At 35.6% G+C, this 19046-nt stretch overlaps 3 protein-coding genes across 4 annotated transcripts in view; all 3 read left to right on the plus strand.

Annotated features, from left to right (window-relative positions):
• The window catches only part of LOC142339250 (dolichyl-diphosphooligosaccharide--protein glycosyltransferase subunit DAD1-like), a 277073-nt gene that overhangs the window by 236142 nt on the left and 21885 nt on the right, over nt 1–19046 (plus strand). Inside the window, exon 3 of one of the 2 annotated variants that reach the window (XM_075389120.1) lies at nt 11467–12396. The exons of the other annotated variant lie outside the window; for it this stretch is intronic. Within the exon in view, the coding sequence (XP_075245235.1) occupies nt 11467–11594 (128 nt within the window). The 3' untranslated portion in view covers nt 11595–12396. Of the gene's footprint in view, nt 1–11466; nt 12397–19046 lie in introns of those variants that run through there. 2 annotated transcript variants of the gene reach the window in all.
• On the plus strand, nt 1191–5494 carry LOC142339881 (uncharacterized). Its single transcript, XM_075390200.1, has 2 exons — nt 1191–1886; nt 4659–5494. The coding sequence occupies exons 1-2, from the start codon at nt 1319–1321 to the stop codon at nt 4673–4675; spliced, it is 585 nt and encodes a 194-aa protein (XP_075246315.1). The 5' UTR covers nt 1191–1318; the 3' UTR covers nt 4676–5494.
• LOC142339248 (uncharacterized) lies at nt 12637–17516 on the plus strand. Its single transcript, XM_075389117.1, has 2 exons — nt 12637–13309; nt 17265–17516. Exons 1-2 carry the CDS (start codon nt 12818–12820, stop codon nt 17466–17468), a joined length of 696 nt encoding a protein of 231 aa, XP_075245232.1. The 5' UTR covers nt 12637–12817; the 3' UTR covers nt 17469–17516.

Genomic DNA, 19046 nt, shown 5'->3' on the forward strand with positions numbered 1-19046 from the left:
TTCAAAATTTATGAGTGTTTTTATCCTTTTCTCAGTTTAACTATCATTACTGGCCAGCAAAGTTTTTCAAGTCTTGCAGATGGGTTACTTGACATAACTCAGGAGAGAAAAAATACTTTTGAACATTTTCACTGCAAAATCTGGAAGCTTTTTATTTTAAATTTTGCAATATTTGCAAATTTTTTAAATATCAGTTTTCTATTTGATTTGTTTACTAACAAAGCTAGAAAACTAAAAGTTTAAGAGTCGAGTCAAGCTAGCGCTAGCTTCAATAAAACTTGGCTAGCTACTGACAAAGCCAAGCGCTCGCCGGTCGTTTGAGAGCAATTCGCCCTACGTTAGTCGGTTATGTTTAAAATATTGCTAAAAGAATTGTCTTTGCGTATTTGATTAATTTCTCTGTCGAAATGGAGGGGGGATCACAATAAACACTTAGTAGTCTCAGAACTCAAAACTGCTTCCCAGAGTATGTGCTCTTGGACGTTTTTTCCCGCTAGCGTAAAGTTTCTTATGCTGCGTAGTTGATATGTTGTAGAGTTTGATTATTATCTATTGTTCGTGAAAAACCTAACAGTTAGTTTTTTAAATTGTTCTCTAACGAAGTGAAGCAATTTGTGTATTCGTTTGTCTTGCTTGATAGTTTTAATTTGTTGAGTCAATGTTAGACAGCTGAACTTTCGTTGAAATTTAACTTCAAATAACTACCTGCGTGTTTTTTAAAGAAGGAACGTTGTTTGAGCACTTCGATATGTCCAGCAGCTCATCTTTTCCAATTTCCACCCCTTCTTTCTAAGCTTACTGAGGCTAAATACTTCAACTGAGTCATTTGCTGCAGCCTGCCGGTTATGCTCAAACGAATATTGAACGCATGCAAACGTTTTGGGAGTTTAATATCAAACATCACGTGGTGTCAAATTCAGATGGAACATTCTGTGTCCTGCAGAGAATCACGTGCAGCTGCTTGCCTTTCGTCCATTTTAAAAAAAATTGGGGGAATTTACCTAATTATACATAGAAGACTTTCGAAAAAACTTAACGTTTGATGTGTTTGATTGAGGCTGTTCGTAATTGGTGCTAAAACTGATGAATTGTAATAATTACTTGCTTGCTCTGTCTGCGTTTGTCGCTGACATTGACGTAGCTAAAATATGAGAGCAGTTTATAAGCCAAACTTTGTTTTGTAACAGAACGCGAACCGGTTTCTATTGTTCGGTTATAAAAACTAGTTAGTCGACCTAGTTAGAGTACCTAACCAGAACTTAAAGAAAAAGATTAACTTCAACTGTTGCAAAAATGGATTACTTAAGGTCTCAGCAGAATGTCAGATTTCATTCTGTGGGCCTCTTTATCGTCAAGCTATATTATTCTGTTTTTGATTCCGTTAATTTACCAACTCATGGCCAAGATATCTGCCTTTGTTGTTGCAATCGCGACTTTCTGTGCAAGTCTTTTTCAATGTGTTCCTGTGAAAAGAGACTTGGCAGAAGTTAAAACCAATTCTGATAATTTGAAAACGGGCTTAAATCTGGGAGGATTGTACAGATCGATTTGCGAGCTCAATGTCACCAAAGAATGCACGCTGGATGATTCGTGTAAAGATGTAGAGCAGAGAAAAACGCAAAATACTGGCGACTTCAAGTGGGTGTTGGAGTCATTTGACATCTGCAATCTAGCCCAGCTTGTCACTGGATACGCTGAACTTGCCTCGGTGAAAAGGACGCAACTTGAGAAGTTCATCAAGAACCAGCAGAACGTGGCGTCATGGATGAGCTATCATCACGGACTGCCAAAATTCTGCAGAGTTGCGAAGACTTTCAGAGGAAATTCGACAGCTAGCAGTTTGAAGTTTTGTGACGTCAGGAAAATCTTCTGTTCACGACTGGCAAGTAAGTTCATTAGTTAGCGTAACCCATGAAACCATTACTACATAAGGCTAATGACATTAGTTTTGTTAATTGCTCTCAAACGAAGTTTGTAGCAATTATATTAGTTCTGTCGGTCTTTTTTTATGCGATTTTTCGCTTGACCGATTTTTCGTCCTCAAAAACGGGATAAACAAGTAGCGCCCAGCGGGCATTAAGTGATCTTAAAGCTTTTCAGCTCTGTTTCATCTCAGATTGTTTTGTAGACCTATCCTTATGGTTTGAAGGGCGTTTCCTAGAGGTTGAAGACACCCCCAACTGTTGACCCCCCTACTGCCCCCCACCCGTGGTTAGCTACTGACGAACAACCGCTTGCTAAAAACGCAACTTCATACGTTTTTGCTATTTTTTTCAAGCTTTTTGAAAATTTTTGACATTTTTTGGTTTTTATCAGCCTAAGGTGTCAATGAACCTCTTATAGAGTTTGATAATAGGTTTCTGCATTGTTTTTAGTGGTAATGGAATGTTTTCAACATTTTAACATCACGAATTTTAGCAATTTTTTTGACAAAACGTGAAATGTTTTCAAATTTTTTGACGTTTTTTTTCCTTACTCAGGTCTTTCCAGACCCAGGGGCCCGAAAACATTCTAACAGGGTTGATATTAAGTTACTGACAAATTTTTAATGGCCATGGAATAATTTTTCCTCTTTTTGATGCCACAAATTTTAGCAATTTTTTGATAAAACTTGCTTTTTTCGAGTTTTTTTGGATTTTTTTATTTAGATTTTTTCAGCTTCAAGAGCGAAGGAGCCTCCTCCAGGGTTTGAAAATAGGTTAATGAATAATTTTTGGATTAAATAGAATGTCTTGCAAGATTTTAACATCATGAGTTTTAGCATATTTTTGATATTTTTAGCCATTTTTTTTTCGATTTTTTGACATACTCATTATTCTGATTTTTTGAACCTCAAAGGTCAGAAAGCCTGCGTTAGGGACTGATAATAAGTTACTGGAAAGTTTTTGTTGGTCATGGATTAATTTTCATCTTTTTAACATCACAAGTAATAGCAATTTTTTTTATAAAACCTGCAAATTTTTTTAAAGTTTTTTGAAAATTTTTGTCATTTCTTAGGTTTCTCTAGCCTCAAGGGCCACGGAAATTCCTCTAGGGTTCGATAATATATTACTGCATAGTTTAGACATGTAATTGAATGTTCTTCAAGATTTTAATGTCACGAATATAAGCAATTTTTTAAAATATTTGCAATTTTTCATGTTTTTGATTTTTTCCGGTAACAGAGGCCCTCGAACATCCTCGAAGGTTTGATGATATGCTGCCGCATACTTTCTAGAGTTAATGGGATGGTGATCGAGATTTCTTATGACTCCAGTTATAGTAATTTTTGGATGAAAATTAAAGTTTTCAACTTTTTGGAAAATTTGTATGTTCCAAGTGTATGAATCTTTATGAGCCTGTGAAACTATTTCTGGCTTAAACAGGGCTACCGGATAGTCTCAGGGATACCGGATAGTCTCTTGAGACAATGAATTGGTTCTTAAGAGATTTATGTCTTGCGTAATGTCATCATCATCTTTGCGTAATGTTATCATCTCTGATCCTCATTATCAATCAGTTATATTTGAAATGTTTTTTATCATAACTGATCTAACGGGCACTTTTTAGGAAACCATTGTTAATTGCTCTCAAAAGCAATTTGTAGCAAATTTATTAACCCTGTTTGTCTTTTATGCAATTTTTCGCTTGGCCGATTTTACGTCTGACCCAATTGATTTTCGTCTTCAGAAACGGGATAAAGATTTACTGAGGTCACTAAACAGTGGCTAGCTGTTGACGAAACCAACCGCTCGCCGGTCGTTTGAGAGCAATTCGCCCGACGTTAGTCGGTTATTATAACGGTTAAGACTCTCCAGAAGTTTGTTTAGATTTTAAATCAACTTTTGTAAAAACGTGAATTTTGCAATATAATTCAAAGCAAATTATGTTTCTATCATTGATAGTAACTACGTGAACGTCAAATAACGACGCGTCGAAAGTCTTCGAAATTAAGCTAGCATAGAAAAATTTGCAAGTATTAGTTGTCCCAGACAGATACTTTACCCAAGCAAAAAGTATCAAGGTTAAAAATTATGGATCTTTTCAACAATTGCCCCCCTTTTGCAAAAGGGGTGGCTATTCTTGAATAGAATTTAAGCGAGCGATTTATTAATCAATTAGAGACGACTAATAACTTTAATAATAATACACATACTATGTTAAATTGAATAGAATAAAATACGCCATGGTATAGCAACTAGCCAAACCGGAATACAAAGCGAAAAGAATTTCCGACTGGCGGGTCGGTGGGTGCGCGTCGCGGCTTTGTCGCGATAACCGAGCCGCGATTTCCGGATTACATCCCACAGCGCATGAGAGGCATGGCCATGAACGGCGGTCCGCAATTATTCGGCTATCTAAACTGTAGGCCAAGTAATATCGTGGTAAAGTATAGCACACAAGGGGTGGCGATTCTCTTCTAGGTACCAAGGGGGGGGGGGGGCAATTGTTGTAAAGATCCAAAATTACGCACAGTAGATGTTTATTTCGTTCATGTGCAATCGTCTGATAGTTGAATGAAGCCATATGGTCTACGCGTTTCAGCCAAATGTAGGAAAAACTACACCTACTGAAGAACTCTACAAAATAGTTTTCGGCTTAGTTTACATCGGTTTGGTTTGCAGCTTAGTTGTGAGTGATCATATTTTATGCATAAATTTGTATTCGTTTTGTTTCAGGTGTTAGACTAGCGTGAAGAGAAGAGTTAGAATTAACTTCGAAAGCAAACATCGGAGATTCTGATTCACTTGAGAAATTGTAAATATGCTTAATTGCTCTCAAGCTCTTCGGACTATTCAACGTAAAAACCAATATCCTTTTTATTGGGTCTTAAGGCATTGAGTATTTTGGCTTTGGATAAAGCGCAGTGCGGACAAATTATCGGCGTCAGTTAAACTGGAGTAAACTCTCTCAATTAGAAGTTTTAATTGTAGTTGAAGTGAAACTTTATTTGTTATATTAATCCATCAGAATCAAATCATTGATAGATAAGAGCCGAAATGACTTAATCCCTAGTTTTTTTAAAAAATGGAGGTGTTATTTTGAAACGAGCACGAGGCATTGCTTGAGTGTAGTCCTGATGTTGCTCGGTTATCTTTAATTTGTACAATTGTAAAAATAGAGTTGTAATTTGTATTTTTGTTCAATATGAAAGTGCTGATGTTGATAAAATGCTTTTTAAAATTTTTGAATTCATGCCGTGTGTTGGAGTTATTGTAAAAGATTTCAAATACTCGTAAAATAATCGTAGATTTGAAATAATTGTAAAATAGGACGAACAATTTTAGTTAATAATTAAACTGCGTGCTGTGGACATCCCGGTTTGTCAATAAAAATGTTTGAAGTTGCAAGCTGAGATTTTTTGCAGTTCAACCAATCGCAATCTTTTTGATTTGTTATCAGGAGCACAGCAGATTGTGAGATTCTGAGCGAATAAATATTGAGAGAATAAAAGGTTACTTGGGTCTTGGAGTTCCTGAGCCCAAGAAATAAATCTTGATTTGAAACAAGGCGGCTCGTTAATGTGCGTTCGCACATGATGTTCCGACCCGAGCTCATCTACATTTTTGACTTAATTGTCAACCAAATGAAGAGATAACAAAAATAGATGTTTGAATTTAAAAAAATGCTACATTTTAAGTTAATTAAACACACTAAATTCTGCCTCGATGAAATAGCAATCATAGGTTTCATTCATGTAACATCAATAACTCATCACAATAAGTCGTATGGCAAAGAAAAATACATCAAAACCACGAAATTTTTGTGAAAACCCATAGTATCAAAATCAAAAAATTCTACAGCTTTCAACGGAAGGCATTTAATACGCTAAATTATGCCTAGATGATGTGACGACTAGGATGTTTGTCATTCAAAATTTATCAATAAGATATTACAACAAGTCATTGACTATGAAAACAACAACAAAAACAGGCAAAATCCAAAAGTTCGGTAGAAAATTGAGAGAAGAAAGTGTAGAAGCTATTTAAACCGTAAGCTTTTTCTCTGAAAACTTTTTCAACGATCCATTGAACGTCTTCACTAATCCAATGGGAGCAATATTAGGATAATGTAATACGATTTCAAAAGGAACCAAAATTATTTTTAAAAAATCCAAAAATTATAAAAATTATGAAAACTCGTGCACCGAAGTCAAACAAATCAATAGTTAGAAGACAAAACCGCTTAGTAGATAAATTGTTGTTGATGTAGAAAAAAGCGGTTCTGTCATTGCCGAGACTGACTTACAATCCACGAAAATAAGCTTAAGATTGATTTATGTTCAAAAAAAATAAAAAAATATTTTTAAAGTCTTAACAGCCATTAAACTCAAAAGCTTTCATAGGAATTCAATGAATACGCTCAGCTATGCCACGATGTGAATACAAGGATGTTTATGATGCCTAGGTAATCGATAAGACATCACAATATGTCTTATGACTATGAAAAAAAACAACAAATACAGGCAAAAACCAAAATTTCTTTAGAAAAATGGGAGAAGAAAGTGTTGAAGCCATTTAAACAATAGTTTTTTCTCAGAAAGTTTTATCTATGATCCTTTGGACGTCTTCACTAAAGGAAGATGTAGCCATCAATATTAGGATGACGTGATAAGATTTCAAAAGGAACCAATAAAACGAAATCTGAAACAAAAAATAAAACGAAAATTTGAAATCTTTTGGCATTGAAGACGTATAACCAATAGTTATTTGATAAAGCCGGCAATGAGATTAACTTATGTTGCGGTGGTATGAAGGAGTACAATCCTGTTTTTACTGAGACGAACTTACAGTTCACAAAAATAAGTTTATGATTTACTAATTTTATAAAACTTTCGAAAATTTATTTTCAAAGTCTTAACAGCCATTAGCTGTCCACTCGCAGCACTAGTTAGGTTCACTTAATGCTCATTAGGAAATCTATTGCACCTTTAGTCAACAAGTTTATGCCATAGGATTGTAAAACTTTAGTAAAACCTCAAAGAATAAATCAAAATTTCATTTGAAATTACGAAATTTGAGATACGAGTCCAAAAAAAAACATGAGCGATCCCTTCGAAACAAATTTTTTGTTCATTGGGCTTCATTTGATCGTAAAAGAGGTTTGTCATTAACGGAACTTCGATATTAAAAGTGTCTAGTAGTCTCTAGGTGACTTGAAAAAACAAAAAAGTTGCAAAATTTTCTAAAAAAAGAGCTCCCAAACCTAATTCGAATTTTTTTAATATATTAAACTTCCCTCTAAGACTAGAACTGGTCTTTATCATCTCCTTTCGTCTATTAAAAACCTAAAATTGATTTATTTTTTTGCGTGAAATCTAATTTTGAATTAAATTTTTCGTAGAAAAAACGTTAATTCGAACGAAAATTACGGTAAAAGTGAACAAAAGTGAATCAAATATCCAGTGTTCACATGAAACTTTAAACCTCGATAACTCCTCGAAAAAAACTAAATTCAAAAAAATCTTTTTAATTTCGAATTCTACGTTGGACGAGCTTTTTAATGATACCACGCACATTTCTCTACGATGGATATATCGGTCGGCCAAAATTCACGGAACAAAAAAAAAACCCATTTGAGTATATAGTTCCTCCCCCCCCCCCCCACAAGTGGGGTCGGAACAATAACAAACTGATAGTTGAGTGTTTAGTGCTTGTGTCTCCTACTCCGGTGGGGGCGGCTTGGAACCCTTCTTTTTTGCACCCTTAAAGTAATAATCTAGTCTCAATTTGAGATGAATTTCGCTTGTCTTGTTCTTCTTATGCCTTTTCAGCGAACCACTTTAACAGGAAGGTTAATCGACTTTCTGGCAAGGTGCAAGTTATTTTATCGAATGTGTGTCAATGTCTAGCAAATCGTTTTCAGTGTTTGCACACTTTTTTTAATAATTTTTTAAGGCGTTTCTGAATATTTTCCTGTGCAGATATTTTTCTTTTGCTCTTTTTATTTAGTTGCCGATTCGCGTAAACGTGAGGTGTAATTAGCTTGCAAGGGGACAAATTGATTAAATTTTTTAATTGATTAAAGTTGATTAAAATTGTTTAATGGTTGTCATGACTCTCACATTTGTTACCTTAAAATTGTAGTGGACGCTTGAAGTTTGGCACTTTTTTGTTCTTTGCTGTTTTTTTTCTACTAGTGATATTATTGACAGGGATTTTGTTTTGATCGATGTCTCAGTTTGCTTATTGATTTATTTTAAATAAAGACTTTTCATCTTAAAGGATAATAAGGTTTAATTATTAAATGTTCCCACCGTTCGTGAGCCGAAACTAATCAGTACGAACTAGTAGTTTTCATTTGGTGCATGAGCAACGTCTGTGCTCCTCGATCATTCAGGCGAAGAAAAGATGAAGATAGGCAAAGGCCTGAGCCTTGAAATGACGTTCGATCAACTTGAGCCAATTGATGGATTTATCGTTTTTTCATTGAATTTGTTAACGAAGAAAATTAAAACGAATATGAAACTAAGCAGCTAAGTAGAATCGCTATCGGGGAATTAAACGGCAAATGTTAAGCCATACAATGTTTTTCCGAGATGATTAGTTCCTACAAATAGCATAGAAATCGACTTTCAAGGTTTTTTCATGAATCAATGGCTTTTGTGAACGAAGAGTGAAATACATGTTGTGAAAATTACTGAGCTTGAGACTCATGTCTATTTTACATTTGACGCAATAAAATTGGTTTTGGTTGTTTTGGAAATTTTGGCTTTTCGTCCTCAGAAACGGGATAAACAAGTAATGCGCGGAGGGCGTTAAGTTCTCTTAGCGGCTTTCGGCTGACTAGGCTCTTAATTGTTCGATTTACCGAAACTGTTTTGTTTTGGAGACCTAAAATTATTGGGGGAAGAGCGATTCTCAATCTTGAAGTTTGACCTCCTTCAGTCAACACCCCAACCCCACCCCAACCCCCCCCCCCCCCCCCCCCCCCCCCGCAGTCGACTCGCCCCATCGCTGCCCACAGTCCGCTATCCCCCCATGTAGCATCTGCAAGCCCCCAGATGGGTACTACAGAAGACAACCGCTCGCCGGTTATTTGAGAGCAATTTTCTCGACGTTAGTCGGTTATCTTATTTAAGACAGAAAGCCGATTATATATTGAAAGTATTTTTTTAAAATTTGGCCCGTCAATGATTTCATCTTGTCTTTGCTCTGCAAATGTTGCAGCAACTTAGAAGTGAATCTAGTTTCACTTTTTTCTTTAATTCCTGTCTTGCGCTCTTATTGACAATATTGGAAATTTCTATGTCACGCACAGACTCGCACCAGCTGTTCTGAGTCTATTTCTTTTATGTGGATAAGTAGTCATGCTAACAAAAAATAAGGTAAACTATTGATGGTGAGCTAAAATGTGCCGTTTTCTCTGTTGTTTGAAAACTAAGTGTCTGAAAAACGTTGAGCATTACAGAATTCCGATAGACGCTGATTTTTTTTAATAATGAAGAAATTGTTTGACATTATCTGGCTGAGTTCATGTACAAGAGAATGAGTTTACTGTACTTCAACAAACTGTTAAAATTTTTCAAATTGGGATTTAAATTTACTGAATTGAAATGGTTCATGTGAAATAAAATTGCGAAATTGTAAAGTTCTGTTATTTTGATGAAGGAATACTTCGACCTCGAATATGTGAAGGGATCTATCAGGCATGCAAAGTCAGGCTAAGATTATTCAAGAAACTTGCTACCAACAGTATCAGACAGTGGTACTCCTATATCAAAAATGATCATTGAAGTTTAAAAAAACGGAAACGGTATTTATATTTTACTCGTTTAAAGTTTACGGCCTTTTTTAGTTTATAATTTTTTTCAATTTGTACTTTCCAAAAGAAATTGTCCGAGTGTTAAAGAATGCCTGCCTTTCCAATGATATTCAGCGGCAATTTCTTGCAAATGATTTTTATTGCCAACTGAGAATCGAAATAACTTTGTCCTACTTAATGCAGTGAATTAGTTTTCATTGTTTGTGATGATTTATTTACCTGATATTTTTACTGGAATAATATATCAATGTTTTAAGGTACTGTTTATGTAATTAATTTGTTTTGAGAGGTTTAACTCTTCGTCAAGAAAATGGGATAAACAAATGTAGCCACTTTTTTCAATGCCTCCCCCAATTTGATATTGATAAAATTATTCTCGCTACTCGAAAGCTGGCTTTTATTAACCTTCTAGAGTTGTTGGATAGCTGCTTGTCCGGAGTTATTCTATCATTTTTTTTTCTCTGTGATTGGTTTTCTTGTTCACTGCTTCCTGGTTTTCGTACTATGGTTTCACTTTTTTTTGCTCTTTAGAATGCAAGCAATAGTGATCCTCTTCAGCGGCAGAAGTTGTCCTTTAGCTGCTCTGTGTGCTTCTTTTAATGTTAATTTACGCCTGACCGCTTTTACGTCCTAGACGTTTTGACTGTTGCGTGATCTACTTTATTCTCCCATTCAATACTCTAAGCAGGTTCACTCAATTGGTTCACTTCACTACTGGAATTCAAATTAAAAGGGCATTGAAATTCGCTCCTTTTCAAAATTTGTCTGTAGTAGCCTGCAATAAGGTCGTTTGGATCACCTTTCTGAACTTATCTCAGCCTCCACACCACTCAAGCAGACTGCGATAGAATCTAGACTCGCGCAAGTCCATCAAAAGCAATTCGTGTGGTCTTACGCTCTTGAACAAAGGTGTTTGAAACAATTATCATAAAAGTGTATTTAATAGCCGCCGTCACCTTGGTCGGCTATTATTAGCTTGGGTTTGTTATTCTTTACCCAAGTTTGCTGATTTTTTCGACATATTGCGTGAGATAATTTTGGCTTTGTCGTTAAACAACAGTTGCTCAGCAGAGAAATCTAAAATGAACAAAGTATTGAAAATGAAATAAAAATAGAAACTTGATGAACCCATGAAGCTCAATTTTGACGCCCGGTATTTCTAGTTCATTGCAATTGGTACTAATTCGCAGATGTGTTTGATTTTTGTATCCTTTAATAGAGTAATACTACAAGCAAAACCTATCATTAAGACCGAATATTACGCCAACAATCCAATAATACAGCTGACTGATGTCAATGATCCGATACTGTTAGCTTTTACGTAAATTGAGCTTAATAGGTGAAATGACATTTAACGTAATCTTCGATATCAATGGTGATTTTTGGTAGTTTTGAACCCACTCAGCCTCCCGAGCTTAGTTAGGTAAAAGCGAAGAGAAACCCTCGCCTGTCGTTCGGTAATTAGTTATGTTTAGTGTTTAGAAAGATAACTCATTTTTCATATTTGCAATTGCTTCAGTGACTTGCTTTGTAAAGAAATTGATTAGTTGTTTTTTTGCTAAAATAATTATTAATAAAGCCTGACCCTGACTAGAGATGAAGTCAACTATTGCATTTAATATATACCATTGGAAAGGTATTTTATCGGTTACTATAGATGGTCACATTCTACGGGGGAGGGGGGTTCCAGGTGACTTAGTTACGTGTGTCTTTCTGTTTCAGTGAGCCTTCGTATTCAGATCAACCCTGAGAATAAGAAACAGTTCGAGGTGACACCAGAAAGGGCGTTTGCAGACTATGTGTTTGCACAGGTTATTCTCCACTTAGTGGTGATGAACTTCATCGGCTGAGAAGATTGCATAAATTGAAGCAGCCTTCAAAATGAAACAAAATGGATGATGAACGAACTAAATTTGTGTAATCATTTTATGGTTCATCGGATTTGTGGTCTAATATAAAAAAAATGTGAAAATGGTTGCCAAGTCTGGATTATTAGCCGGGTTGACGGTCGTGTTAAGCCTGCGTTCCTTTATCAAAATTTTTCTACTACTATCAAACTTTTTTTTCACAATAATTTTAGTTTTTAGTGTATCATCGTGAGTTTTGATCAACCCGGGTAATCAATTCAGATTTTGTTGGAAAAACGAAGAAATTTATTGTAATGAACATCTGCTTATGGATGATAAAAAAAAATAACGTAATGTAAAGTATATAAGTGATCTGTTTATACATTAGTTCAGGATATATCGAAGTTATTTTGTCCGTCATGCTTCCAAAAATGGCTCCTTTGTCCCCCACCCACATAAAATTTTGAGCTCCTAGAAATTGTAGCTGCTCCATCAATGAATTTTAAAAATATCTGTTCTCTGAAAATTTGTCTTTAGGATCGGAATATTTTTTAGAAATGGGTACAGACATTGGTGTTCAAAGGAGTTTGATACAAGTATGTTGATGTTGAAGCTTTGGTTATGAGCTAGTTATAAATGCCTTCTAATGTTCAGTGAAACATGTGGTCTATTTAATGCCGTGGAGCGATAAGCGTTTATTGTACAGCTTATATGTGTCTTAATGTTATTGGTTGTTCATATTCTTTGTAATCCATATCCTAATAGTTTTTGATGCGCTCCTCGGAATACAATATCTTGAAAAATAGCAGTCATGTTTTTATCAGATGGATGTTAATTTCTTTGCAAGCAAACAAACGTAGCTTGTGGGATGGATTTTGAGACGTTTTCAGCCTTTGAAGTTCTGCAAGACCTAAAATGAAGCGTTTAGCCTTTAAATAATTGATCAAATGGTGATACATTTACGATGAATTTTTGTTCAGAATAAAAATGCGAACTAAGAAACCGGTTTATAATCTTCTAAGCTATAATTTGCAATTTCAGACTTAAAATGGATGCCTCATTATTTTGCTCGCGAACTAAACAGCGGAGCAAAATAGATTTGTATTTATGTGAAAATTGAATTGCTTTTAAAAGACATCTTTGTGGTAGAAACGTGTAGCGACATCATTGGTTATTTGTTTGTCCTTTATCTAAATGTTGTCAGCATTGATGCAGTTTGAGCTACAATGTTGGAGCCATCAATATTTAATCAGTCTTCAATTGTGGGAGTTGAATTAACAACATCTACCGTAGCTTCGATTTCTCCACAAAAATCCTCAAAACTTTCCCCGTTAGAAAACGAAACGGAGCAACGATCAGAGGATTTTAGCGCAATTAGATCGGAAACTGACAAAGATTTATCAACGATTGAAGCAATTGAACAGAGATCCGAAAGTTTGACGGTAAGTTCCCTCGAAGAACTGAAAACACCTGAAGTTTCAGAATATCGTGAACAATTAATTTTTCAACAATTTGAAAAATTGAAACGTGATCAAGAATCTGCAGCTGATCTGAACGTTTTTGAACGACTTCTGAAGCAACGGAATTATAATCACGATTGGGTTTCTGTTATCTGCATATCGCTTTTGGTTCTGCTTGATTATTGGACGATCGTTTTAGCCAAGTTTACAAAGATGCTCAAATCTAATAGACTGGAGAGCTGTGCTCTGATCAATTCAGTAAGTTTTGAACATGCATTTATAACAGTGCAGTTAAGCTGATTAGTTAGTTAGGTTCATGTCCTACAAGAGCCAACTTGTTCCAATCGCAATATTACAACGCTTGCTACCTTGATTTTTGATTTTGTAGTAATCGATTGAACTTTAACTCCTCTAAATTTTAAAAAATGCCAGTAGTATACGGAGGAAACCCAGATAGAAGTTTGCCAGTTTTTCATTAAGTTCAGTCCAACGTAAAAGCTGTTCAATTTGACCATAAAACTCTTAAATTCACTGCAGAAATTTACTTCAAAAAGATGTAGTCATGATCAAGATTCACGTGGGAGTGGACTTGGTTTCTTACGGATAAACTGCAAGCTTCTATCTCCATGCATATTACTATCATTTTCTAAAATCAAAAATTTTAGATAATGAAAACAAAACTTCAGCCGAATCAAACAATTGAAAACAATCAGAAATCCAAATGTTATTGCAAATGCTTCTGAAAAACAAGTAATTTTCTATGAAAACTGCGGTTTGAGCATGATTTTTTTCGTCAGAGACTGTATACCGAACGTCCGAAGTTAGTTAACATCTGTCATTTTTACGAGTTAAAACCAAGTTCGATGGTATAATATTCAATTTTGGTAACTTCTCAAAAGCATAACTTCGCCATTGATCTCGCGTGCTGGCGGACATGCTTGATTGGTAGTTTGAGATCATGCGCATCGGTAGCTTGCCAGTTTGTCTATTCTAAATTTAGTGAACTAACAGAATTTGCTCTGTCGAATGTGTTTCAACAGTGAATGAATTTGCATTTGTTGTTTTTTTTTCATTTCTTTTGTGACAACCAACTGTACTATAGGATATATCTAGTAAGCTGTGTTCAATCTCTAACTAAAAGGTAAGAAATACCACTAGGGCAGGAGAGAAGTAGCGTAAACCTCATTTTCCAGACTTGGTGACCTGATTTGGTTATTTTGCGCCTGCTTGAGCATTTTGACTTTTGTAAAGCCCGCGGTCATAAAATTGCTATCAGCTCTCTCCGAGGCTCTGTGGGCTCTATGTGTACGATTCAAAAAAGGTGCTGAGCGACGACGGTTGAACGAATGTTAATTTCAAGGTCTGAAGTGCAATTTTGAATTTGATGTAATTTACCACCGAAACTAGTAGTAATTAATACGAATTTCTCGCCTGTGGTTCGGGAGCATTTGTTTTGATGCTGGTTGGCTATGTTTTTAAATTGGAACATGTGACGTGGAATCAAGCAAGGTTATGTTGCTTGATTCTTAAGATAAAATTAATATTTTTCTCTTTTGTTCCTCTGATGAGTTCCTTGTCTTCCTGCTCACTAAATCTGTGGTCAGTTACCGAAATCGGGAGGCCATTGGAGTGGTGGTCAGCACCTGCGCAAGGATCAATAAATCTTGGGAGTTTCAATGGAAACACAGTTTTTGAGTATATCTTTACCCTTGAATCAGTCTAAAGATAGCTTAGCGGGGACATGGTTTTCAAACTTGAAAAGGGGACTTCGTGTATTTATAATAACAGAGACCGGCGTTCTAGAAAACAGCAGCGTTCCAGAAATCAAGGCTATATCTAACCGCGCGAAACCAGTGTGAAGAGATTTGAATCAATTTTGTGGTCAATCACGACGTCTGTTTGTCCACTTGCTCAAGTATGGAGCTGAGAAATTTCAATGCGAAACAGTTTTCCTCCGAAGAGTTTCAGACGTTTTGTTTTTTACAGTGAAATTCAGAGTACACAACCAAACCAGAGGCACCACAACAATGGATTATCTGAGAGGTAAAACAGAGTTTTGCTGAAAATGGCAATGTTTTTTGAGAAGTGTTGCAGGACATTGCTGGAGATGTCAAGATAGTGACTCAGGACTTCGCAAGGTGATGATTGAAAAAGGAGTCCTCCATTGAACCCGAACCAGGAAACTTTAGACAAGAAAGTTTCTTTTCACGTGAGATCAGAGGTTCGAGACCTTAAATTTTCATAGTCTTCATATGGAGAATACATGGACTGCAGCAAATTTGAATCCAAGGCACTCAAAAACTCGAAAGAAACTTCGATGGTTACGCAAACTATGACAAATGATAACTGGTGTACTTAACTTAAACACGCATGGTAGTTGCAGTTCGATACGTGATCTGAGCGGAGTCTGAAAACAGTTCTATCTCTGATAACATTTGGCTACTTCGTGAGGTTGGAGATGATCTGGAAAACATGGCAAGCAGATAAAGTCAATCAAGTAGAGAAAAAAAGTTAAGCAGATCACATTTAATGCAAAGAGTAGCGGCATGATACAGACAACGTATACACTCGCCAAGACAAACTGAGAATAGAAACCTCAGATGATGAGAAAGCAGCCTTAGATGAGGAGTCCTTTCCAACCCTTGTTTTTCAGCAGATTCAGTTACCAGGCAAAGTAATGAGTCGGACCAATGAAATTGACCAGTGAAGTTTGAGGCTCTCAAGGACTACGATAGGTGGAAACTAGTAAGACCGCCCAGATACATGGACGTCATTCCGGACAAAAGTTTTCAAAGTCAAATTGGGACCTAATATTACAAAGCACGCTAGGTGGAAATAGGTTTCAAACAAGTAGACTAACTCGACTTTGGGATTTCTAGCTCGACATAAAGGCCCAAAACGTTTAGCATTCTTCGCGTTTCAACGAAAGAAGACAATTTGATAACTGAACTTGTCATTTGCACACTAGTTTGCCTAAACACTCATTTTTTGGAAGGAGACTACCTGGGACTGCCTCATTTGTTTGGGGAGCGAGCAACAGATGGAAATAAAAACAGCGACACTTGCAGGTGTTTGTTATATGTCTGTCGACTACAAAACTGTCACTTGATGTAAATTTTCCCTTACGGAGATAAGTTCGAACAAAAAGTTCAGTAAATTAATTAAAATTGAAGCCATTTTCAGCTGAGCAGATCAACATCATGTTCATGAGCACAGATTAACGTCTTTATTGATAGCTGTATGACGTCGGATGTTGAACTTTCCTATTCCCAACTTTGAGCTCTAGTGATTGTGATTCCTCTGATTGTGATATAGATATAAGAAAGGAAAGAAAAGATAAACCATATTTATTTAGTCAGCTTGAGGACAAAACCCATCATTTTTCATAATTATTTGCATTTTCAAATCAATTTTTTTAAATCAGAAATCTCATAATCCTGAAATTTAATTCTGAAATTTCATTTTGATCGGCAACCATAAGGGAAATTGTAACTGCCGAACGATCCAGAAAAGTAACGGTTTATACATAACTAAATGTGGATAGAATTGTGCGATGTCTTTAAAAAATAGTTAGTCGATTAATAATTAAACTGAACATGAAACGCATACTTGCAATAGTCAGTCTTACTAATTTAAAATTGCAATCATTTATATTTTTAATTGAGACCATAAGTGGGCGTATTTTATGCCCTCGTCTTACGTGACATATAAAGAAGAGCTATGAAATGTTGCTGAGATTTGAAGCACCGCGTTAAAGGTTAAATGGGGACATTGACAGAATAGAGGCTATCAGTTTTCTAGAATTCCCAAAAACAGTAGTTGTTTTCCTGAAAACTTTTGCAGCAATGATCACCTAGGCTATTGTTCTTGTGTATCTCTGGTGAGAACCAATGAAACTTTCTTATTATAATTCTCATAGTCATGTTGATGTCAGATTATGAATCTGGTCCCATTTCGTTTCATGTCATGATTACTGAGTGTTCACAGCAATTTTCTAGCTAAACGTTTTGAAAATTCATATTGAAATAATTCATGATTGAAGATGATTTGTCATGGATTGAGTAACGTACTCTAAAGAACTTCAATTTTCTTAGATTTTTGATCATTTCTCAAGTGGTTCTAATGCGAACTATATTTGACGGCAATCATGATACAAATGGACAGAGAATTATTAGGAAACATAGTTGACTCAGAAACTTCTTCGCTGTTTCAGGTGATGCTGCCCTTAATCATATCCTACTTTGCAGAAGTGAACATAGTGACGAGTAAAAAGCTGTACGTTGCCTACGAGGAAGGCTATTTCTTCCCTCAAAACTCAACTGCTAATCCGCAGCCAAGGAATTTTGGGGAAATCCATGATGGAAGATTTGGTGAGTGTTTGCATTTGAGTAATGTAATCTTGTGCAACTGCAGCTAAACTGAAATACGAATTACTTGATTAATAGCCGCACAGCGATAGCTGGGGCTATTATTGGCCTTCTCTTGGCTTTTTTACGACTCGGAGAGGAGTATTGATATTCTACAGGTTTTTACGACTCGAAGAGGAGTATTGATATTCTACAGGTTTTTTTTACAATTCAAAGAATTTGAATTGTATTGGGGCGCTGTCTTTTTTACGACTCGAAGAGGAGTATTGGAGAAGTCCTTTTTTTAAATCAATTTTATTGGAGTGAATTTTGAAGCGGGAAATGAAACGCGTGAAAAAATTTGGAGTGATTTTGTTGCTGAACAAAAATGAAAAGCGGAGCGAAAAGAGAGTGGTTTTTGTTCATACCGCTGTTTTTGAGAGAGAGCGAAAAATTGATGTGCGAAAAAATTTTGTCTAAGCGAGCGAATTTTTTTGTTCACGTGCGGCTTTTTGAAAGCAGTTTTTTGCAGCTTTTGATGGTTATGAGGTCTGATTATGATATTGTATTAGTTTTAGGCTTGTTTTGATAGGAATTGAAGGTTTCAACCAGTTAATTTAGGTTTGATGCTAATTTGGAGGTTTTTGATCAGTTTTTGCTGATTTTTGGACGAAATTTAATCATTTTTTGCCTGTTTTTTTGTTTCAATGCTTAAAGTGGGATTTCTTTAGAAGATTGTTACTTAAGGAGTATTCAGATACCAATTGACTAAAGCTTTCTTGGTATAAATCACTTTTTTATTTGGAAAAATGACAGAAAAATTGAGAAATTTTTTACCATTTTTCATATTTTTTTTTTGAGTTTTCCTTTTTTTTAATCTTAGACAAGTTTCTTAGCCTATTATGACTTGCTCATTGTTTTGCGAGCTTTTCATTGCTCTAATTGCAAAGGAATTTTGTTTCCTTGTACTATTAAGGAAAAACTCAATTTAAAAAAAGTTAAGGTTTTCTAGTTTTTTTTGTTCAATTTGTTTATGAATGCCGTTTCTATTCTTTCTGAAATGTTTTATGGCATTTTTGCAGGGTCAGGGTTCACAATTGTTGTTCTAATTGTTTAGTAATAAGTATGGGCAATTTTCTCCTTCGAGTCGTTTCCGGAATTCTTCCGGCTATGTTTTTAAGATCTGTTCACACATTTTCATGATTTTTGATGTCAAATTGGAGTAGTGATTTTGGTCACGCCGAAACAGGAAGTGGAGCAAAAAAGCGAGTGGTTTTGCGGCATGATTTGTTTCACTCCAAATTTGAAGTAGTGAGAAAACGGTGTTTGAACAAAAATTCGCTTTCTCGCTAATGGTTTTTTGTTCACATGCGGCAATTTGACATTGATTTTTACTGTTTTTTTTTGTTTTGGTTCGGATTTTTTTCTAAATGGTTTTTCCAATCCATTCATCGTCCGTTCTAGGTGTATTTTTCTATTTAGTCAATGGAAATTCTTTGAATTGTACGTCAGGACTTGTGCTGCTATGTTTTTTTTTTTTTGCAGAATGCAAGTTTGTTCATGACTTGAATTTTGACTTCTTTCTATTCGAGTTTTTACCTCCGTTTTTGATTGTTGACTTCTGTTTTCGAACATTGGACTTTAACAAT

The sequence above is a fragment of the Convolutriloba macropyga genome, chromosome 5, assembly GCF_964194025.1.
Source record: "Convolutriloba macropyga chromosome 5, txConMacr16.3, whole genome shotgun sequence".
Classification (NCBI taxonomy): domain Eukaryota; kingdom Metazoa; phylum Xenacoelomorpha; order Acoela; family Convolutidae; genus Convolutriloba; species Convolutriloba macropyga.

Bases quoted from the DNA above. Each gene is read 5' to 3' on its own strand.
- LOC142339881 (XM_075390200.1), top strand. From the start codon at position 1,319: ATGTCAGATTTCATTCTGTGGGCCTCTTTATCGTCAAGCTATATTATT.
- LOC142339248 (XM_075389117.1), top strand. From the start codon at position 12,818: ATGTTGGAGCCATCAATATTTAATCAGTCTTCAATTGTGGGAGTTGAA. The intron at 13,310-17,264 runs GTAAGTTTTGAA...TCGCTGTTTCAG, and splicing joins GCTGTGCTCTGATCAATTCA to GTGATGCTGCCCTTAATCAT.